General features: G+C 41.5%; 1 protein-coding gene across 1 annotated transcript in view; it reads right to left on the bottom strand.

Moving 5' to 3' along the window:
• The window catches only part of ENOX1 (ecto-NOX disulfide-thiol exchanger 1), a 603,512-nt gene that overhangs the window by 4,563 nt on the left and 575,163 nt on the right, over positions 1–23,786 (bottom strand). The window contains exon 17 of the mRNA XM_054586376.1: positions 5,326–5,411. Within this exon, the coding sequence (XP_054442351.1) occupies positions 5,326–5,411 (86 nt within the window). The remainder of the gene's footprint in view (positions 1–5,325; positions 5,412–23,786) is intronic.

Below are 23,786 nucleotides of genomic sequence, written 5' to 3'. Positions count from 1 at the left end.
TTGCTTTTGAGAACTGCAAGAGTCATGGAGTCATCGCAAAGTAGCCAGCCTCCCTGGCCGAGCTCAGCGGGAATGTACCTATTTCCTCCTTGGTTGGGCAGGATTCCCTTCCCCTAATCCCTCTGGAGATCACGGATTCTCTCCAAGCATCTGTGTCACAGAGGGGACTCTGGGGCTGCAGCCTGCTGCCCAGCGCTGCATTCCCCGGCCCACAAGGATGCCATGAGGAGAATGAAAGGTACCTGGTTAAGAGAGTCCTGCGTGGCATTATGATGGAGGTTAGAGGCATATGCCATGACTGTGAAACCTCATTTCTCCTTTCATCATGTACCTGGTGCTCTGTGAGGTGAGGCGGACTGTCATACATATGTTTTCATTACCCTCTTCCCCAGCTGGCTTTTGTTCCAAGAAATTGGTGGTCTGTGTATTTTCAGTCTTTGATGTTGTCAGTGGATCCCCCCATCCCTGTTTTGCTTAAGAATTTCCAAGTCTAACATTTATTCTTTTAGAAAGGATTGATTTGTTCAAATTAGAAAAGAAGAAGAAAAGATCAGAAGGAATAAAGGCCCCATGTTGTCAAAGGAGCTTCTGTGGTTGGTAACCCCACAAAGGTAATTTGTTAAGATCTGCTTGAATTTTTTTCTGATTTGTGGACCCTAGCCCAAGCCTACTGCCTCCTCGCCAGGCCTCTAAGCACATGTGTAAATTGACACAAGCAGACATAAACCAAATGTTTTATAAGGATGGTTGGCTCTATGTTCCAAATCAGTCAGGCAAGGGAAGCCAAATGACGTGGGGCTCCTGTCTGAGGCACTGAAAAGACTGGCATAGGCTTTGTCAAGGCTGGACAGTCAGAGAAGCCAATTACAAGACCAGATTTCCTCCCACAGGGTAAACTGACATTTTTCATATCCCTCGGCAAAGCACACAAATACCTGCCACAAACATTTGCAGAGAGGAATACAGAATGTGGGGTGGAGGAGGGGAGGGGGGAGGACACAAGGAAGTAAGTATGGGAGAGTAAGGAAAGAAGATAAGGAATGAGGGACAGAGGAGGCAGGAAGAAAAGAATAGGGAGGAGGAAAAGGAAAGGAGGAAGAAAATAAATAGAAGGAAAGAATTGGAAGGAGAAAAAGAAAGATCTCAGTGGAGAATGAGAGGAGGAGGAAAGGAAAGAAGGAAGGGGAGAAAGAGGAGAATGGGAGGAAGTATGCAAGGAGCATTAAAGTGCCCCAGAGGGAAGTCACAGGAACAAATGTGATTCAAGGACATGTCCTGTTTCACTAAACACCTATTTGCCCAACTCAGCATTTCATTAGTTCATGTCTGAATCTCAAGCTGGTTTATAGATATTATACCATTTCCTCAACTAGACTACAAGCTTTTTGAGAGCAGGGTTCTTAAATTCCTTTGGCCATTCCCTGTTCTTTCTAGTCCCAACGGCAGTGCTGTGTATGGGAAAAGCAGTGAATTACCTGAGCATCGGTGGGTCCCTGTCAACCCTGTCAACTTCTCTGGCTGTAGGTGAGCAACTGTCTTTTTATTCTTTTCTAGCCCAATGGAAGTATAGTTACCTCCAATACTTCATATGTCATATGCTTTCCAGAGGTGCTGTGATATCTAAAAAACACATTCATTATAGACTGTCTAAGCAACAGAAGGCTCATTCAATCATTAATAAACTGTGACAGGCGGTTATTTAGGAGAACACCAGAACACACATAATATTAAATATTATTCAGGTGGGGAGTCTTACAAACACTACTGGGGACACTTCATCCACCCTACCACCTAGCCGTAGTCTGGGAAAGAATGCTCTCCCATGAAGGCCTATTTGAATCTCCTTAAACAGACAAGATATTTTAATTTTGTATTTCCAGAGTTATGCTTTTAGTTCAGAAATGCAAATGGTTTGACCCTCTGTGGGAATGTGCACCCTCTGGTGGGAATGAGCACCTGCGCCCGTCACCAAACAGTGGTGTCATGCCCAAATGGCAGGTCTTTCTAAATCCTCCAGCATCCGCAGGTACATGTCCAGTCTGGTTTTCAGAATCAAAGGTCCACTCGGTGGACCTTGGGAAGAGGCTGCCGGTAGGTAGAGGGAGCAGCCAGACATACTTGGAGAACTGAGTGTAGTCTTCTAATGGATACACAAATTGGAGGAAGAGCAGAGGGATCTGTCTTATTGACTGTAAACTAGGAAATATTTACCTGCTAATGCTCACCTCCTTGCTCCTCAGGGTTAGCAAGAAGGCGTGAAGGGTTCTGGGCTGACAGGGGAGAATCTATGCATTGAACAGAAACCATTTTCAAGATAGTGTTGCCTGTTCAAAGAGGTCACCTGCCTGTGCCCAGGGCATGATTTTTGATTCAGCAAACCTCCAGGGGGCTCCCCTACTCCACTTGCCCTGTTTTCCTATGTATGAATCTCTCTGACTTGGTCATAATGGTTTTTGAAATGACAGAGCTGAGTGAATGACAGTGAGTGGTTTAGAGGAGACTGACAAGAGAAAGATATGCAATTATCATTATCAGAGAAGGAATAACATTTAATGGGAAAATGGTCTGTCATTGTGCTACAGTTTTAGGGAAGCATGTGCAGTTTACATGCCCCAGAGAATTTAAATTAATTCCTGTCTCTCCTTCCATTTCTAATCATTCTTACACCCATATGTGGCCTTGGAAAATCCTAATAAAAACAGCTCCACTGCAGGCTGGATTGAGCCTGCTTTTCTTGTTCTCATCAGCACTGGGATACGCAGAGTCTAAATGTAATTTTGCAACATTTGTGGGGATGGTGTTGTCATCCGATGTCAAGGGAACTGTGTTGTTTTAAGTGGGATTTTTAAAAAGCTATCCTACTGGAACCAGCACTACCCCGGTGTTGTGGAGGCCAGGAGGAAGCCACTGCCTAAGTGCAACCCTAACCAAACCTGGGGGGCATCCTGGAACACTCGCTGGTTCTGGTTAACCAGAGGCAGGTGCACCAGCCTCTGCCCTAGAGAGCCTCAGCATTGGTGGGTGGGCTGGCTGCAGCTCCAAGGTTATGAGCTGTTTTGTGGCTGATTCAGGGACAAGGCCCTGGTGGGTACTTAGAGGACAATCTTTTATTATTTTGTTTTCTGCTTAAAGCCCTGAAGATATGGAATTCTAGTATACAGCAATAATTTGCTCTCTGGATTAAAAAGTCAATATCCTTTCGGTTTCACGGGGATAGAAAGAATATTTAGTCTAATCCCTAGCACCCAGGGTTTTAAGTCAGAGCACTTTTTAGATGTATGTTTTACCTCAGGCATGAGGAAAAAACTTGACAGCTCCACTGAGCGTTTCATTCAGGAGATGGATGGCTGTCTGGGGAGACTCCGCTTATTTCCTCTGTGAGGAAAATACTTTCTTCATTATCTTCTAAAATAAAAGTACCAGTCTGAGATGAAATGGAATTTCCCTTGACTGAATTCCTTCTGGAAAGGCCCATCATCTAATGACCAGAGACCAGGTATGTGAATTCTCTCCTCAGAGACGTCTCAGGGAGACCACACAAATCTCACCTGAGCACATGGATGATGGACATTCTGTCCTGAGGGTAGGAGTAAAACAAGAGCCTCTATTCTACCCAAAATATTCACTATTTATCATCCCCAGGTGATTTCACATGCATATGCTCACACACACACTTGTGTGACAACACACAATGCACATACACATTTCACAGATGCACAGATCACTAGCCTGCTCTGATGGAGTAGTGGAGACCAGAGCTCTGGAATTCTAGATAAATGATAAATAGATTCTTTGGCTATTTCATCTCATACTAAAAAACAACGGCTTCTCCCCAAAGGCTTCCCACTTAGGATTTCCATAAAGGGGAGGAAAGAAATGTCAACAATACGAGGGAAGATAAGGAGTCATTTCTCAAGGGCTCATTCTAGGCCAAACACTTCGGTGCAGCAGTACTGCACTGAATTCTCCAGGCAAAGGTAGTGGAGATAGTAAGGAAGAATGGTGCTGTTCAAAGGAAAAAAACAAAAACAAAGAAGGCTTTGAAGCTTTATTTCAACAAAGTGACATCTATGCTCTTCCTTCTCATTTCCTATGAGTTAAAATGAACATTTTCTCCCTAGCCATATGAGGGGGGTGCTCATAGAAGACACTATTATGATTCCTAACTTCAAAAATCTGATAATCTCCTCATTCCCTTTCACTCTGCTTTGGTTCATTCCCTATCACCACCTGTGATAGAATAAAATGGCATGAATCTCTATGGCTGAAAAATACTTTTCATTCTGAATGACTTCTCTCAAATGGGAAGTATAAGATCTATTAGAAAAGCCAAGCAGTAGTGGGATCATGAATTGGTAAGATCATTTGAATCAAAATAAGTACACCATGTAGTAATTTGACTGATACTAACCATTGAAAATTTAGAGTGACTTACATGTGTGTATTTCAGGGTCATAGAACTACTGGCTGTGCTCCTGGTCCTACAAATTCCATGCACTTTGCTGTGCTCTGTGGAAGAGCTCCATTTTTAATTTTTCTTTCCAGCAGGACATTTAACAAGCTACTCAGTGACAGGCTTGGATCCTCCATTTGATTCTGTGTCCGTCCCCTTCTAGGGCCTCCTGGCGCCGGTAGTACTGGTCAGTGACATCATTTTATGTCTGCAGGGACCCGTCTCATTGTTCACTGGAATTTGATACATAATTGAGCTCCTTTGTCCCTTCTCTCTGGGCACAAAAACACTGCTGTGGGGCTTGGCATATAGCTAATTTGCAAAGGGGAAAAACAGCCACAGAGAAATGGGGAGTGATGTCCTGACTCTGGGAGTGACGCTTGAGGGGCAAAGCCTTCTTAGTCACTTTCGTCATTTAGAGAGTAATGCTGAAAAAAAAAATCATTAATAACAATTCTCTTGAGAGTCGTATCAGATCTTTATGTTATTTGAGGTAATTTTTTCCTCTATTGTGTAGAGTCCTTAACATAGAATTCTGTGAGAATATGGTCTAAGGATAATGTCCCATTAGTTGCCCTGACCTGATTTCTCCTGTATTTAGGGAACTTTCAGACCACACTGCAATTTTACATCCCTCATAATGCTTTTAAAACTAATCTGACATCTGCTGAAAGTCATTGTCCTTTGAGATAACTGTTCCTCTTTCTACAAGGAAAACTATCTGCCCAAAACCAAGGCTGTTGTAAAGGAGAAGTGCAGCTCCGCCTCCACATGCTATTGTATCCCTAATGCAGTGCGCATAGTCCCCCAGCAGCCAGCAATCAGCATGTTCAGTGTCAGCAATGCAAGTGTCCTCTGGAACAAGAGTTTACCTTGGAGTCCAGCTGTTGCATGTATGACCAGAGATACTCTATATTGGCTCCAAAAGGATGGACGTGAAGAAATGTTGATATGATGCCTGGATTAAAAAGACAAACATTGGTTATTGAGAGGCAAATAAGTCTCATCTACTACATGACATATCATAATGTCACCTAACTCCAGTGGTGGTTTTGTCAGGCTAAGTCATATATAGTCTTGCCCTTTCTAACAGCACTCAACAAAGCATTCAATAACAGCCCCTTCTGAAGGCAGTACTAGTAACGTGACAAACAGAACACTCCATCTCATGGAATGATAATAGTGAGAAAAGCTAGAGTCTGAGATAATATATAGATGAATGAAGGTATTGCTAAACAAAGGTTCCCGGAAGCATTTCAACTGACGATTTTATGCTTGATTTACCAATGTAAAATTGCAGTTATTGGGAAGATAAAATCATCTTTTTTCTTTCCCTCAGTGGACTTTGCCATATGAAAATTGTTCATACAGCTGTGTCAGAAATCACACTGCCTCAAATTTCCCTGGCAATTAAAGCTGCTAGTTATGAAAAGTATTTAATCCATATTTCCCGTAACTACCACAGAAGGGATCATAAATCCTTTCTGAAACCTTTGCTATTTCCCCCTGGTTGTTGCTGGTGCTTAAAGGGGGCCAGCTTGCTTTCTCCTTCTCTCTGCAGTAATTTACACAATCACTTAAAAGGAATGGATGGTTCGGCTGGAGTCTGATTATAAATCAGAAGGCTTTTCTATCATGAAAAATCAACTGTCAACATTGTACTGACAAATGAAAAGCTTGACGTTGGTGTCATGCCTGAGGTAAAAGCATTACCTTTCTACCCTCCCTGATCCTATATCCAAAATCAAAATAGTGAATATGAGGACGTTGAGTCCACAGACTGTATGCTTCTATTTGTTAAGAAACTGTGTTCAGACAGCTATTTGTTTGGTTCTCTTTTAAGCAGGTTTTAAGATGACTTAAATCTGAGGATAAACCCTCACATTGTATATTTGGAATTTCTGGTTACTGAAAGCTAAAGCAAAGGGAAGCCCTACCCTGTATGAATTGTAGTCAGGGAAAGATTAAATGAGAGCCCATCACTCTTGTACTAGGTCAAGTACAAGAGTGAATAGCACTCTTGTTCTGTGAATAGCAGGTGGCCCGGGATTGTTCTCGGGTGGGCTCTCATGGGCCCCTAATCTCCTGTGTGATGCTTGGGATGCTCTGGGAGGCTTGCCAGTTTTTTTCTAAAAAAGTTAGCAGTTTATCCTTAGGCTGAGGCCACGAACCAAAGTGCCTAGACAAGCACTTTGAAAGCCTTGTCCTCAGAACAACTGCTTGTAGGTGGGTTTTCTAGGTTGGCAGTGAATTGAGGAAGATAGAAATTGTTCATAACATTTCTCCATAAAGCTCAAATCTCACTTTCAGAAACTGATCTGTTTTTTCCTGAGATTTAAAGCACTGCCATTTTATTCTGAGAATGTCCTTCCTTTTTTGCTAAAATGTCTTTTTTTTTTTTAATTTACTTTTTAAATACATTTATCTCTGCCTCCCCCCCACCTCTTTCCCTTGCCCCCTCCCACCTTCCCTCCCTCAGCTCTTCCCCTTTGGTTTTGTCCCTGAGTCCTTGCTGTATGTTCCTTGACTTTCCCCTTCCCTTCCCTTTCCCTGCCGCCCCCCCTCTCTTGTCTCTGTTGATTTCTTTTCCTTTCAGTGTTGCTGGTCATATTTTCCTTGCATCTTTGCATTGTTGGTTAGGTTCCGCTTATAGGTGAGATCATATGGTATTTGTCTTTCGCCCCCTGGCTTATTTCGCTTAGCATGATGCTCTCCAGTTCCATCCATGCTGTTGCAAAGTTTAGTACTTCTTTTTTTCTTTCTGCTGCGTAGTACTCCATTGTGTATATGTACCATAATTTTTTGATCCAATCATAAAATGTCCTTTTTATGAAACACTGGTGATGATAAAGGACAATAATGGTAGTTTTAATATCTTTATGTGGCAAGTAGCCATTTTTAATGTACTTAAGCAGTATTGTTTGGTTCCCCTCCTACCACTTTATTTGTTAATTTATCTTTTAATTTTCTAGGCTTGGCAACTGCTTCCCTGTGTCTGAAATTCTCAAATCTGGTAAAGTGGCATTGTACAGAATTCTGTTACTAATAAGAGTTAAGAGATGGAAGTTCATTATTTACTAAAAGGAAAATTAGAAGTATTTAAAAAATAATACATTTATTTGCATTTCTTAAAGGGGCAGGGGGCAGAATTCTTCAGGATGGCGAACAGGACTTTCCTTGCTGTCTCAGGCTGAGGGCACATGGTATTATGTCCAGCACTTTCCACAGACAGCCTCCCACAAATGGTAGGCAGGCCTCCCTTCCCCACAAGGAGGACAGGAGGAGTAGTCAGCTCTGGCTTTGTGACTAGGCAAAGGTGTTTCTAGTGAGCAGTTCTTCTCACACACAGGGAGGAGAGGGGGCGCTCCAAAGTCAGGAGGGGTGCCACGGCCGGAGGTGGGCAGCATTCCTCTCCTGGGCTGGACATCTGCTGAGGCCGCAGACTGACAGATCTGGCTCTGTGCTGGCCAGGCACAGGGGAGTGGTGGGGTTGAGACGAGGAGTGAGCAGTATGGCCCTGCACCACTGGGGGTGACAAGGGTGTGTGAGTTTCTCATGAGCAAGGGCATCTCAGAAGGGAGAGAGGCTTGAGCAGTCTTGTGAGTTAAGTAACCCAAGGGCCTCAGTAAATAGAGAAAAATAGTTTTTGTATTACTCTCTCCACTGGACAGAGACTTACCAACATCTCCCAAGAACCCACAGCCTCTCCTATAAATGCCCAAGGGGGTATGACATGAAATTACCTAAATGTCTTTAGTAAAATGAAGAGAATGAGTCAGAAGAGGATGGAATGGGGGTGTTGGGGAGAGGTTGAAAACACTTGGCCTAAAAGATGAAAGCTGAAAGAGGAAATTGAGGGATACCAGAAGTGGGAGGACTGGAAGTAGCTGCGTTGTGCACATGTACTGCCCTTCTCCTTCACTGTTGACTGTCCTCTGCCTCAGTCTTGGTCTGCACCCTCAAGGAACCCTGTGCTTAGTCTTTACATGTTCTGGTTCAGTGCTGCAAATGCAGTATGCACGTACGATAGATGTGTGCTGAATGAATTTATCCTTTAGAACTAAGACTGGCCAGTATGCTTGTATAAAATCTCTTCTGTTTTGCTGTTTAATTGTTGATAAATGGGGATAAATAAGAGCCTTAAAAATTGTCTAACAAATGATGTAATAACTTTTTAAGACATTATTCACTTGTGATTCTTCCCCTTTACTCATCCTGTTATGGATTCAGAAAGAATAACTTGGGTATTTTGGGCATGGAAACTTTTCTAAAATTTAACTTTTCAATTGAAGGAACACTGATTAATACTATTATGCAAGTTTCAGGCATACAACATAATTTGATATCTGTATACACTATAGTGCTCAACACCAAAACTCTAATTTCCATTTGTCACCATATATTTGACCCCCTTCACCCATTTCTCCCTATACCTACTTTATTCCCCTCTGTTAACCACCAATCTGTTTTTTGTATTTATGGGTTTGTTTTTCTTGTTCATTTGTTGTTTTTTTAAAATTTATATTCCACATATGAGTGAAGCCATAAAGTTTTTGTCCTTTCTATCTACCACTCTTAGCACAAATCCTTGAAGCTCCATCCATAGTGCCATCAATGGCAGTATTTCATTTTTTTTTGTGACTAAATTGTATTTCATTTTTATATCTATCTCTCTATCTTTTCTATCTATCTATCTATTTACCTACCTACCTACCATGTCTCTTTATCCATTCATCCACTAATGGACATGGGTTATTCCATATTTAAGCTATTGTAAATAATGAACATAGGGATGCATATATATTTTTTGAATAGATATTTTAATATTCTTTGGATAAATAATTAGAAGAGGAATTGCTACAATAGTTCTGTTCTCAATTTGTTTAGGAACCTCCATACTATTTTCCATAGTAACTACACTAATTTACAAGCCCATCAACAGTGTATGAGGGTTCTGTTTTCTCCACGTCCTCACTGGCACTTGTTATTTATTGATGATAGTCATTCTAATAGGTGTGAGATGGTATTTCACTGTGGTTTTAGTTTGTACTTCTTCAATAATTAGTGATGTTGAGCACCTTTTCATGTGCCTGTTGACCATATCTATGTCTTCCTTGGGAAAATATCTATTCAGATCCTCTGTTTATTTTTTTAATAAGGTTGTTTGCTTTTTGTTGCAGTTGAGTCAAAAGTGTTCTTTATATATTTTTGATATTAATCCCTTATTGGAAATATCATTTGCAAATATCCACTCCCATTCTATTGGTTGTCTTTTGATTTATTAATGGTTTGTTTCCTTTGTTGTGCAGAAGCTTTTTAGTTTGATGTAATCCTATTTATCTTTGGTTTTGTTTCCCTGGGCATGGACACTTCTTATTGAAACTATTTGTTTAAAAACTAAGGAAAAAATACTTATGTAATTAATATATAATTTTCTAAAATCAGATTAGAAATCCTGATCCAGACATGAGTATTTTTCCTTAGGCGGGTATACAGAACCATCTCAGTTGTGGTTATTATCAAGCCATTAGCTTTTCTTTGCACAAGTTTAGCAATTGCCACTATGTACATGTGGGGCCAAGATAATAACCAAGTTAAATTAAGTTAAATTAAGTTTACCAACCTGTCTTATGAATGGCAACCAAGTTATTCAGTATTGCTAGATATACAGCAGAAGTGGGAGGCATTAGTCATCATCCTCCCAAGGACTGTACCCTTCTTCCTTACTACTTCCTACCCTACCCATAGCAGAAGCATCCCAGAAGCATCAGTCATGCTGTAGGAGAAAATGAAGTTTCTAGCCCCTGGTTTTGAATCTGAGTCATCTGGGGGGAGATTCCTGAACAATTAACTAAAGCTTCTTTGTACCTCCTCTAAAGGAACTGTTTTTTTTTTTTTCAAATGGGAAAAAGGACAGCTATAACTCAAAATCTAATGAAACATGTTACAAAACTGATGCCAGGGACCATTTAATGCCCTCTGGGAGGGACCTAAGGGTTTGGCAAAAGGACTGAGGTTGGAGCACTTAGCCATTACCGAATTGGTGAACCTTCAAAGGTATGGATTCAACTTGGTCTTGGTTATTTCCATGTAGAAGCTGAGGTCTCCATATTTAATGACGGATTTCCCAACAATGGAAAATACAACTGTTAAGTACTCACCTTAAGAAAACAAAGAAGGACTAAAGGAGGCTGTCAGTGTGCTTGAGCTTTTTGCATGTCAGGGCTTCAGAAACTACTTTAGAAAGCTATGTAAACCAGCTCTGTATAACCTGTGGTAAATCCCTCATTAGGAAAGCCCGTGTCAATAGGCACATAAAGGCATTTTGAAATTTTCCAATCAAAATAATCTAATTTACTTTAATTTTTAGACCTAAGACCAAAGAGCAGCATTTAAGTTAGTCAAATAGTGCTAGATAATTACAGCTTCATTCATTCTTTTTTTTTTTTGTTGATACAAAAATGTTTAAATAAAGGTTTGTACATGTCATGTGTTAATGGGAAACAATGAAAATGTTACACAAATAGTCCAATAAATACATTTTTACTGTCTGTTTAGATTATAAAATTTTCCTTCAAAATCTGTACATACTCTTGTCCCTGTATGACTCTGGTCCACTCTGAGCCACCATCCTTCCACCCAAGCCCAGGGCGAAGTGCCTGAGAATGAGATTTTGTGTGCTGGCCCTTTAAGAATAAGATGCCTGCATTTCTAGCAGACTCCAATCTCACCATGGTTGATGGAAACCCTGCTGTTTTTCACAGCCAGATGTTATGTGGGTTTCTCTTGCTGGGCGCCCATCACTGGGGCTGTGAAGGGGATGAAGGAAAGAAGATGAAGATGATAATGAAAAGAGGAAGGAGAGCAAGATGAAGAAGAAGATGACTAATGGAACCCTGATAGATTCCAACCTTCATTTTTAATTTTCTCCAGTCCCTGGAAGAAAATAGTAGTATTTTTTACTCTTGTGCACAGTTGCCCTGATTTTGAGGTCTTTTTCTTCTTTACACCGTGGGTCTCACCTTATTTGGGGGGGAAGCTCATTGAGCAGAATAGAGTGGGAAAAATCTCCACCCCTTCCTGTTCCAAATTCAATTTTATCCCTTCCTGTCTCAATAAACACTTTATGGAATCAATACTACCATGCTCTGTGGGAAAAAAGAAAAGCCTCCTGCTTCCTTAGCTCTGCTGGAAGCTTTTTCTTCCTTTCTCTGTATGTTGGGCTCAGATTACACTGTGTCTCTATGTGAATATGGACAGTTAGCCTTTACCAACATGTAATTGTCTTTCTCCTGTTTAAAAAAATAAAAAAAATAAAATTGGGACTATAAATGGTCAGCAAAGGCTGGGTTTGAGATACTTGGGTGGGTTAAGTGGGCTTCTCTTTTGGCATGTTTAATTGTGATGTTTGGCGGATATCCTTGCAGTTTGAGGTGACATTTAAAAAAAAATATTCTCTCCTAATCATGATTTGAGCCCTGCCATTTGATGGGAGAATCAGCAGAATCTGTAGGATCTTGTTGGGAATTGACATTCTCTATTGTAATTTTGTTCCTTTTTAATTAAAAATTTTCCTTTTGTTTTGCTGGAAAGGAAAGATGATGCACAGTTTTAAATGTTGAAAACATATATGTTGCTTTGTTACAATAAAACTAAATGTGTACCAAAAAAAGTGTTTCTTAAATCCAGTAATCTTTTTTAAAATTTATCATTTTTCTTTACTTCTTGATCCAAACTATATTCCAGAGATAGTTTTCACTCAGTATTTTTCTTTGTTACTTTTCACGCTCAGATGAACCTGTACCTAACAGATTTGTCTGAAGCTGTCCAATTTTGCCCAGCTCCTTTTCTTAATTTAAATTTTATTTGATCATTTTTGCTATTAGAGTTGTCCCAGTTTTTCCCCCTTTGCCCCCCTCCACCCAGACCCCACCTGCTCCCTCAATCAATCCCCATTCCACTGTCCATTTTCATGGGTCATGCATATATGTTCTTTGGCTACTCTATTCTCTGTGCTGTACTTTACATCCTCATGACTATTCTCTAACTACCAATTTGTACTTCTTAATCCTGTCACCTTTTTTGCCCATCCCCATGACACTCTACCACGTGGCAAACATCAAAATATTCTCTGTATCTATGACTCTGTTTCTGTACTGCTTGTTAAGATTCAATTATTGATAGATATGTAATTATTGCCATTTTATTGTTCATATTTTTGACCTTCCTCTTCTTAAAGAAGACCCTTTAGCATTTCATATAATAATGGTTTGATGATGATGAACTACTTTAGCTTTTCATTGTTTGGGAAACTATCTGTCCTTCGATTCTAAATGATAGCTTTGCTGGGTAAAGTAATCTTGGTTGTAGGTCTTTGCTTTTCATCACTTTGAATGTTTCTTGCCAATCCCTTCTAGCCTCCAAAGTTTCTTTTGAGAAATCAGCAGACAGTCTTATGGGAGTTCCCTTGTAGGAAACTAACTGCTTTTCTCTTGCTGCTTTTAGGATTCTTTGTTTTTTACCTTTGGCATTTTTATTATGATGTGTCTTGGTGTGGTCCTCTTTGGGTCCAACTTGTTTGGGACTCTCGGTGCTTCCTGGACTTGTATGTCTATTTCCTTCACAAAGTTAGGGAAGTTTTCTGTCATTATTTTCTTCAAACAGGTTTTCAATTTCTTGCTCTCCCTCTTTTCCTTCCAGCACCCCTATGATGTCAATGTTGGTATGCTTGAAGTTGTCCCAAAGGCTCCTTATACTATCCTCATTTTTTGGACTCTTTTTTTCTTCTTCTTGTTCCAATTCAGTGTTTTTTGCTTCCTTATATTCTAAATCACTGATTTGGTTCTCTGCTTCATCTACTCTACAGTTGATTCCCTATAAATTGTTTCTCATTTCAGTTAGTGTATCTATTATTTCTGACTGGTTCTTTTTAATGGTTTCCATGCCCTTTTTTACACTGTTGAAATTGTCCCTAAGTTCACTGAGCAACCTTATAATCAGTGTTTTGAACTCTGCATCTAGTAGATTGTTTGTGTCTAATTTGTTTAGTTCTTTTTCTGGAATTTTGTTGTTCTTTCATTTGGGCCATGTTTCTTTGTCTCCTCGTTTTGGCAGCCTCTCTGTATTTGTTTATATGTATTAGGTAGAGCTGCTATGACTCCCTGTCTTGGAAGAGCAGCCTAATGTTGAAAGTAGGATCCAGTGGCACAACCTCCCCTATCGCTCAAGCTCAGTACTCGAGGTTTGGGCTGTGTACACTGTTCTCTTGTAGTTGAGCTTTGATTGCTGTTGGAAGGTCAATGGGAGGGATTTACCTGGGCCAATGAGCTGCAAAGACTGGCTGTGACCACTGACCACAGATCTCCAACCATTGTAGAGGATCAGCTGTAGGGGCCTACTCCATAGAGCAGGACTTACTTCAGCAGTCTCTAGTGTCTGCTGAGTCTGCCCCTTAAGTGTGTCATTTGTGGTGGTGATTTGGTGGGGTGCCTCATCATTTCTGTAGCCCCCAACTGTGTGTGCAGCCTCTAGGGCTTCCCAGGAGGTGCAGGCCAAAGTCAGCCACCACCTGTGTTTTGATGGGGCCATCCGGCATAAGCTACAAAGTGATCTGTAGTTGTCTGCTGCTTGTGTTGGGTTTAGAGGTACCCATGTGAGTCCAAGCTTTGAAGCAAGGCCAGCTGCTGTTAGTGCCAGGCCTAGGACCACTTCACAATAGGCATGTGGCATGCTGAGGCGAGATGTTGCTTGTTTGGGAGAATTTAGGAAAATCTAAAGCATGAGCCAAGACAAGCCATTTGTATGGAAAAGTCACTGGAAACAGCTTGGGTGGGCCCAAAGGTTGAGTGGGACAGAGCCTCAAGGAATTACCAGAGGGGCAGAAAATAGTGTGAGCCAGGTTGATGGAGTCTCAGATATGGCTCCTGCCTGCCTGCTCTGTTGGGAGGCTCAGAAAAAGAACAATGGCTTCTGCTAGCACTTCTGTCTGTGAGAAAAAACACCCCCCAGCTCTTGCCCTGATGCCAGACATTTAGTTCTTCCCTGTATGCCTATGGTGCCTTTTAAGCTGCTGCTCCCATGCTGGAGAGCTTAGACAAAGTGATTCCAAGTAAATCTGTGCACTGACCCTTTAAGAGGAACTGCCTGGGATTCTAAAAGTTTGTCTTCCACAACCTCAATTCCCTCTGGTTTTTACAGCCAGAAATTATGAGGCCTTATCTTCCTGGCACTGGAACCCTGCGATAGGGTCCTTGTATTGGGCTGGGACCCCTTTTTCTTGAAATATCCCCCCCTATTTTTACCCGCCACCTGTGGGTGTAGGACCAGCCCACTGAGTCTCTCCGCTTCTCCTACCTGTCTTGATGTGGTTTCTTCATTGATTCTGTAGTTGTTAGACTTCCATTCAGCTCTTGTTCTGGTTGTTCTGTAGTTTAGCTATAATTTTGATGTGGTTTTATGAGGAGGTGAGCCATGTTTACCTCTGCTGCCATCTTGAATTGAAGTCCTCACTTGTTTTTGATTCTAACTTTCAATCTGGCATTTTCAGTTTTAAGCTTTTACATGTGATCTTGTATCTCCTTAGCACACATTACAGTTGCCATATATCCTGTGCTTTTCACAATTGACTTCTGATGTCATCTAATTGCTTCTTCAAATCCTATGTCTCATCTTCTAAATTCACATGATAATGTGATGTAACCTCCAACGACGCTTCTGACATAGATTGTTTTTATAGGTCATCAGCCAGTTCATGTTGAAGGGTTCTCATAATTACTTCTCTTTCCACTTTATCGTTTTTATATTGATACATTCTTTTTTTTTTTTTTAAATAACCACATTCATTAACTCCTTAATTCTTTCAGCAAAAGACCTTGTTTTTTACTTTTGGATTGAAATATATTTATGATATCTTTAAACTGGTCTTGGATATTGATTACTATCTTTACCATCAGCTTTGTTGTGAGCATCACCCAGTTGCTGTTGAAACATTTTTAATTTGTAGGTGATACAGTATCTCCTTTAAGGATCCCTACTTTCCAGTGCATTTATTCATTTCACTTTGTTCATTTTGATAATGTGTTTAATTTCCTTCTCTTGACATTGTTTTGGGCTTCAGTCTCTTTGCACACCTTCTAAAAGCAAAGTCCTCTCTCTGAGAGCATCTCTTGTGTGATGGAGCTCAATTTCTAGGCTATTGAATTTACATTCAGTGTTAGAAAGTTGCTGAGAAGGAATCTCATTGTTATTTTAGGTTAGACATACCAAAATTCACTTTTTCCTATAAACAATACCAGTCATCTCTTGCTAACTGAAAAGCAAATTCTAGGGTTTTTTGTTGTTGTTGATGATGTCTGACTTTGTTCATGATGATATATAGCAGTAGCCAGTCTAGAACAGTATGGTATGGTTCAACTTCTGTTTTAAGTCTTTCTTTGTTTTGTTTTCCATTCTCCATTTTAAGATTTAGCATTGTGTTCTCAGTTGTCAGAACATAAAACTGTCCATTATATTGAAATATTGATTTGTTAATGTTTTCTCACTCAGTTTAATTGTCTTTTGAAGATGAACATTCTTTTTTTTTTTTTTTAAACAGTTGCAATGTCCTGAAAATACCTTTTCCATTTCCTGGTTCTCATATTTCATTGTATCTATTTCCAGTCTTAGTATGGCAGTTTTATTCTGCAACATGAGGTTTACATGCAACATGTCTTATCTTTTTCATAGCTGTCTGAAACCTGATTAAAATTCTTTCTACCAGTCTTTAATTCCATGTCTAGTGTGCTAAGAGTGATTTCAGGTTGTTTCATTTCAAATTCTTTATTATATTGCTCTTCTTTTTTCTTCACTTCTCCCTAATATTTTCATATAACAGGTCAGTGTTTCTTTTCTTCCCTTTTTCTTCCTTTAAGAGAAATCCTAAATTGCAGCCTTCTTGTTCTTGTCAACCAATGGCTATTAGCATCTCCAACAGGAATCTCTAGTTTGGGGTACGGTACAGAAGGAAACGTTATTTGGTGTAGAACAGCTCAATTGTGATACAGCACAGCTGTGAAAATAGTACAGCTGTGAGACAGCCCTGGGGCCCGGTGGCCTTGGGGTCAGGCCCCTCCCTGGCCAGACAGCTCTGCTCTGTTTCTCCATGGTCTGTTTTGCGCTGCATTGGCCGGCTCCTCTGTCCTTTGGTCTGCTCCATTTTGCTCCAGTGAGACATTTTGGTGTTTCAGCTCAGCCAAGAAGATACAGCCTTCAGTGTTCAGTGGAAAGGGAAAATATGTTCACAAAGCCAGAGGGGAGCTGATTTACATAGACAGAAGTCCCCAACCCTGGTCTCTGATTGGTCTGTCTTCATGCAAATGAGGATGCCAAATCCTTGCAGTTTGGTCCAAAATGCACTGCTCTGGTTGGTCAGAATAGAGCCACTCTGGTTTGTCAGAGCTGCACATATTCAAATGAGTGAGGAAATCTTCAATCCTACTGGTTGAAATAGGATTCCAGGAACTTTTAAAATAAAAGCTGACTCAGGTGGCAGGAACATACTACAGGCAGTTGGTTCAGTGCAAGCTTCTCCCTAAAGAATAGATTGCTTGAGAGTACCTGGTGCAGAAATGGTGGTTAGGCTCTGTTTTTTAAAAATCTGAGCCATTAGCCACCAGAAGAACTTCTTCCTAGGTGTCTTCTTTCTCAGGGTTCACATTACTATTCTATTTTTTAATTATTTTTCTTTTTTCATTCTAATTGAGTTTATTGGGGTGACATTAGTTAATAAAATTATATGGATTTTAGGTGTACAATTCTGCAATACAACATCTGTATATTGTATTGTGCGTTCTTCATTCCACGTCAACACTTCTTCCATCACCATTTATCCCTCCTTTAACCTCTTCTACCTCCTCCCACCCCCTTTCCCTTTGGTAATTACCATATTGTCTAAGCCTATGAGGTTCTTATAGCTTAATCCCTTCATATTTTTTATCAAGCCCCTCAACATCCTCCCACTCTGATGGCTACCTGTCTCCTGTATCTGTAAGTCTATTTCTATTTTGTTAGTTTATTGAGTTCATTACATTCCACATAGAAATCATTGTACTTGTCTTTCTCTGATTGGGTTATTTCACCTAGCATAAAACTTTCCAGGTATACCCATGCTGTCACAAAAGGAAAGATTTTATTTTATTTTTTTAAAGCTGAGTAGTATTCCACTGTATAATTGTACCACAGCTTTTTTTATTCACTCATCTACTCATAGATACTAGGAAAGCTCCCAAATCTTGGTTATTGTAAATAACACTGCAATAAACATAGGGGTGCAAATATTGTTTCAAATTAGTGTTTCATGTTTCTTCAGATATATTCCCAGAAGTGGTATCACTGGGTCATGAGGCAGTTCTATTTTTAATTTTTTCAGTTAACTCCATAGAGCTTTCCACAGTGGCTGCTCCACTCTACATTCTCATCAACAGTGCATGAGGGTTCCCTTTTCTCCACATCCTCACCAACACTTGTTTGTCGATTTATTGATAATAGCCATTCTGACAGGTGTGAGGTGATATTTCATTGTGCTTTTAATTTGCATCTAATGATTAGTGACGTTGACCATCTTTTCATCTTTTCTACTGGCCATCTGAATGTCCTCTTTGGAGAAGTGTCTTATTCAGGTCCTTTGCTCATTTTTAAATTGTTTTGTTTGTATTTTTGGTGTTGAGTTTTATAAGTTATTTATAAATTTTGGATATTAACCCCTTATCTGATATATCAGTGAATATGTTCTCTCGTTCTGTGCACTATCTTTTCCTTTTATTGATGGATCTTTTTTCTGGTTTTTATGTTTTCTTCCCATGCTTCCTATTTATTTGTAGAGTTCTCATTGAATTTATTCATTATTCCCCTAACATCCTTGAGCATTTTTATAACCATTGTTTTGAAGTCTGTATCAGGTAAATTGCTTGCCTCCATTTCATTAATTCTTTTTCTGGAGATTTCTCCTGTTCTTTTATTTGGGACATGTTTCTCGTCTTCCCATTTTGGCTACCTCTCTGTGTTTGTTCTTGTGTCTTAGGTATATTTTCTATGTCTCCTAGTCTTGGTACAGTGGCCTTATGGAGTAGGTGTCCTGTGGGATCCAGTTGCACGGTCTTCTTGACCCTCTGCACTAGGTGCTCCAGGAATGTCTCGTGTGTGTTACATGGGCCCTCTTGTTGTAATTGAGTATTAATTACTAATGGCCCATTGATGTATAGAGTCTACCTTCAGGCTGTCTGTGTGTGAGGCTCAATCCTGTCCATGGCATGCAAGCTGCTGTGCAGGTACCGAAGTTGAATTTGCCTCAGCAGGGTTTAGTACTCCCTTTGAATATGCTGCTTATGAAGCTTATTGGATCCTGCTCTGATGTTGTCTAAAACTTACCACTGGGGAGGTTGGTTCTTGGCATTTTTGGAGGCACTCTGTTGCAGTCTAATATAAGATACTGTCTGTGACTGGGCCTCGGCAACTTGTTTGGAGCTACAACTAACCCACAGTTTGTGGCTGCCTCTGCTGGGTCTGGATGCAGGAAGGAAAGATCAAGCTGCACAGTAAGGCCTGCTTTAACCAGCACAGGCCCCAGGGGCTGGTCAGAAAAAGCCCCAGTGCATCCCAAACCCTGCCTCTGCCTGCTGGCTGCCTCTTAGGCTTAGTCACTGATAGAGCCTCTGGTGATACTCTGGTTGCATAAGCTAGGCTCTTGAAAAATCTCCAGGTAAGGGCCAGTGGTGTTCACCAGATTGAGAGAGGTTCAAAAGTTGGTGCCAATGCTTGGTTTGGGGCCACTCAGCAAAACTTCCAGTGTATACCAAATCTAGCTGCCACCCGTTTGGTGCTTGCGCACTTTTGTGTTGGTACAGGATCTCAGGGAGACACCAGGGTGAGGCCAGCATATTTTATCAGGCCCAAACACACCAAGAGTTGGCTGTGTGAACAGAGCACTCTGTTCTGGTCAGAAACGCAAGGGAGAATCGCCCCTGTTCTAGAGCCACACAGCTCAGCTTGTCCCAGATTCTGCTGGGAGGAGATGAAGCTCAGCATGGTAAGGTTGCCAGGAGCTGAGAGGATGGAGCTAGTAGATCTCTCATGAAGGGGAGGTGATGGTCAGGCTTCGGGGAAATTGGGGCATGTGGCTCCCACCCCAGAGCCACACCACTCAGTCTGTTGCACATTTTGCCCTGACCTTGGCAGGGCAGAGCCACTAGGAGTCAGGCATGTGGGGCCTCTGGAGCCCACCACTGCCCAGAGGATGGGTGTGATATCAGCCTGGAGAGTGGTTCTACTGGATCTCCCATGAGAGGGAAGTGCCAGTCTGCTTCACAGGGAAGTTTGGGGCCCCTGCCCCAAATCCACACAACTTAGTCACTGATACCCCCTGAGTTTTTTGAGATGTTTACACCTTGGTTAAGGCAGCTGCCTTTTTAGGAGGGCATAGGTTCTCCAAGGTGGGGCAAGAAGGAGTCTAGAAGATGGTGTTATTGCTTTCCCCCAGGGTGATTCTGCATGAAAAGGAGTGTTCCATTCAAGAAAGATGGTTTCTGTGGTATGGGAGAATGATTCAGCACAGTGATTCTGGCAGCTCTCCCTTTAACTCTCTCCCCAGAGCCACAGACTCCAGACTCTCCACACATTATTGTAGTCTGCTCTCCCCTAATCCATGTCAGAGCCCAGGGGGAGCGTGTATGAATGAAATCTTGTGCATTGGCCTTTTAAATGTGTGCCTTTGTTAGTAACAGACCCTCTCTCTCCCTGCTAGACAGAAACCTGCTGCTTTACACAGCCAGATGTTATGTGGGTGCCTCTTCCCAGCTCTTGTGCTCTGGGCTAGGGAGCCCAGCTGGGGGTTTTAGAGATCACACTTCTCAGGAGGAACCCCCCACAGCTGAGATATCCCTCTGGAACCTCAACTGCAACCTGTGGAAGCAGGGCTGGCCCTTTTCATGTCTCCACCCTTTCTACCAGTCTTGATGTGGTTTCCTCTGTAAATCCTTGGTTGTAAGACTTCTCTTCAGCTAGTCCTCCATTGGTTATTCAGGATGACTGTTCTATAATTTAGTTGTAATTCCAGTTTTTTCCTGGGAAGAACTGGGTGCGGTTTCAACCTACTCCAGCACTATCTTGTCCCATTCCACAGTTTGTTGCTTTGTGATTTCATTTGTTTCTGATAGTTCCACTTGTAGTCTACTAACCTTATTTTGCATTTTAAAAATTTTCCTGAAAGTAATTCACAGTGATCTTTCCTAAACTCCTTTAATTTTTCATATGAAATAGCTGCCTCCCAGATGCTTGATTCATTTTTATTTAAACCTTGACTTAACAACAGTTAGGTGCCAGGATGCTAGGGATATAGGATTGCTCAAGAGAGTGAAGGTTCCTGCTCTTGTAGAATTTCTATTTAGGTAAGCAACATCAACGACAAACATAAAGGGTAGGCTTCTGGTCAAGATGGCAAGGTAGGCAGACAGGGCTCACCTCTTTGCACAGCCACATCAAAATTACAACTAAAATATAGAACAACCATCACTCAGGAACATCAGAAATTGAGTTGAATAAGAGTCTGAAAAGTCTGGAACTGAAAAAAACCACATCCATCCAGACAGGTAGGAGGGCTGTGAACGTGAAGCAGGCTGGCCCCACACCCATGTGGATAAAAATTTGAGAGGGATATCTCAGGAACAAGAAGTTCCAGACCCGTCCAGCTCCCCCTAGCCCAGGATACCAGTGCCAGGAAAATAAGTCCCCACACATTCTGGCTGCAAAACTGAGCAAGGATTGAGTCAGTGGAAGAGGATGCCGGAGCCCTAAGCACTTCCTCTTAGGGAACCCGCACACGGACTCACCTACTCAAACTTGCTCCCTTTGAGCTCCAGCACAGGAGTGGCAGCTTGAAGTGCACCCGGTGGTATTCAGGGAGAGTGAAGTGTCTGGCATTGGGGTAAGCAGAGGCCATTGTCCCTTTGCTGAGCCCTCCGACGACAAAGTCAAAAGGCTGGTAACATATTAAGGCTCCATCACCCTGGCTAACATTATGTGACTCACCTTGAAGACCCACAGAGGCTCTACCCCATCCAATTTATGGGCCCACCCAAGCTGCTTTTCCACAGGAATGGCTGGTCTTGTCTCCTAAATCCTATCAAACAAACAACAGCTGGCTTCAGTGAGCCCTAGTGGCAGCCAGATTACAGTCTCAGCTTGGCTTCACCTGGAAATCTCCAAGCCCGGCATAAGTAGCAGCCACCTCAGATTGCTTTATAGCTCAGGCAGGGTGTCCTGGGAAAAACACAGGTGGCTGATCTTGACCTGTCAGCCACCAAGGGAAATCCCCTTGGGGAAATCCCAGGGCCAATGCACCCAGTCAACAGCTACAGACCACATTGGAGTATCACCACCCTGCCCCTGAATGACTGATCATCCATAGAGGACGATCCATGGTGGTCAGTGGTCACAGCCAGTCCTTGCAGCAGACTGGCCTGGGTACAATCCTCCTATTGATCCAACAACAGCAACCAAGGCTCAACTACAAGAGGAGGGTGTACTTAGCCCACATGAAGGGTGAACTTCAAGTATGCAGCTTGGGTGATAGGGGAGGCTGTGCCACTGGACTTTACAGGACACCTACTACATTAGGCCACACTACCAAGACATGGAGTCAAAGCAGCTCTACCTAATATATAGAAACAAAAACAGGGAGGCTGCCAAAACAAGGGGACAAAGAAACGTGGCCCAAATGAAAGAACTGATAAACACTCCAGAAATAGAGCTAAAAGAAATGGGGATAAGCAATATATCACATGCAGAGTTTGAAACACTGTTTATAAGTATACTCAAGGAATTTAGTGAGGGCCTTAGCAGCATAAAGAAGACCCACTCAGAAATGAAGGATACACTAATTGAAATACAGAACAATTTACAGGGAAACAACAGAAGGAATGAAGCTGAGAATCAAATCAATGTTTTGGAACATAAGGAAACAAAAAACAACCATGTAGAACAACAAGAAGAAAAAAGAATAAAAAAAATGAGGATAGTATAAACAGTCCTTGGGACAACTTTAAGAGGTCCAATATTCACTTCATAGGGGTGCCAGAAAGAGCAGAGAAAGAGCAAGAAATTGGAAATCTATTTGAAAAAATAGTTGAAGAAAACTTCTTTAATTTGGTGAAGGAAACAGACATGCAAGTCCAGCAAGCGCAGAAGAGTCTCAATTATGATAGATGCAAACAGGCCCACTCCAAAACACATCATTATTAAAAGGTCAAAGGTTAAAGATAATGAGAGACTCTTAAAAGCAAGAGAAAAGAAGTTAATTACCAGGAGGTTGTCAGATGGGAGAGGGGAAGGGGAGAATGGGTGAATAGGTGAGGGTGTTAAGAAGTATAAATAAGGTAGTTACAGGATAGCCACGGAGATGTAAAATACAGTATAGGAAATGGAGTAGCCAAAGAACTTATACACATGACCCATGGACATGAACAATGGTGAGGGGATTGCCTGAAGGAGTAGGGGCTGCTAGGAAGAGGGGGGCAAAGGGGGAAAATCAGGACAACTGTAATAGCATAATCAGTAAAATATAATTAAAAAACATAAATAGTAAAGTTAACGTAAGCATTTTCAGATAGGTGTTAGCACAGTAAAGAAAAAGCTTGGTGGAGTGATACTTCACATTGGGAGGTTCAGTGAAGGTGAATTTTCCTGAGTGTCAGATGACAAGGAACCAGCCACAGAGATTCTGGGGGAAGATTACTCCAGGTACAGTAAAAGAAAATGCAAAGGGCCAGAGGTAGAAATGAGCTTGTAGGAACAAACTTGGCTGGAGAGTGTTACAGCATGCATTGAGAGGAAGGTGGGGAGCCAGATCTCTAGGGCCCTGAATGTCAAAATAAGGGGTTTGGATTATATTCTAAATATAGTAGGAAACCAGTAGAAGTTATCGAAGTAGGGACTTGTTCTAATCTGAATTATGTTTTAAAATTTTCTTCAAGCTTCTGTGGGGTGAACAGATGAAAGGGAAACTGGATGACCAACTAGAAGTGTTTCCACAAGACCTGTGATGGTAAGTGGTAACCTGGACCAGATGGTAGTGAACATTGAATATAGAGCTGATAGACTGCATGTGAGCAGTGAAGGTTCGAGAGAAATCAAGGATGAGTCCTCAATATTTATCTTGAGCAACTGGGTGGTACCATTTTCTCAGATGGGACTACCAGGGGAGAGCATATCAGGGCAGAGAAAAGGGTGGAATCAAGAGTTCCTTTTTAGCCTTATTAAATTTGGGATGTCTATTAGTATCTACATGGAGATACCATAGACATTT

Source organism: Pteronotus mesoamericanus, unplaced genomic scaffold, assembly GCF_021234165.1.
Source record: "Pteronotus mesoamericanus isolate MK-2021 breed Mesoamerican mustached bat unplaced genomic scaffold, CSHL_Meso_final contig_94, whole genome shotgun sequence".
Taxonomy (NCBI): domain Eukaryota; kingdom Metazoa; phylum Chordata; class Mammalia; order Chiroptera; family Mormoopidae; genus Pteronotus; species Pteronotus mesoamericanus.
This window is presented reverse-complemented; position numbering and strand designations above follow the sequence as displayed.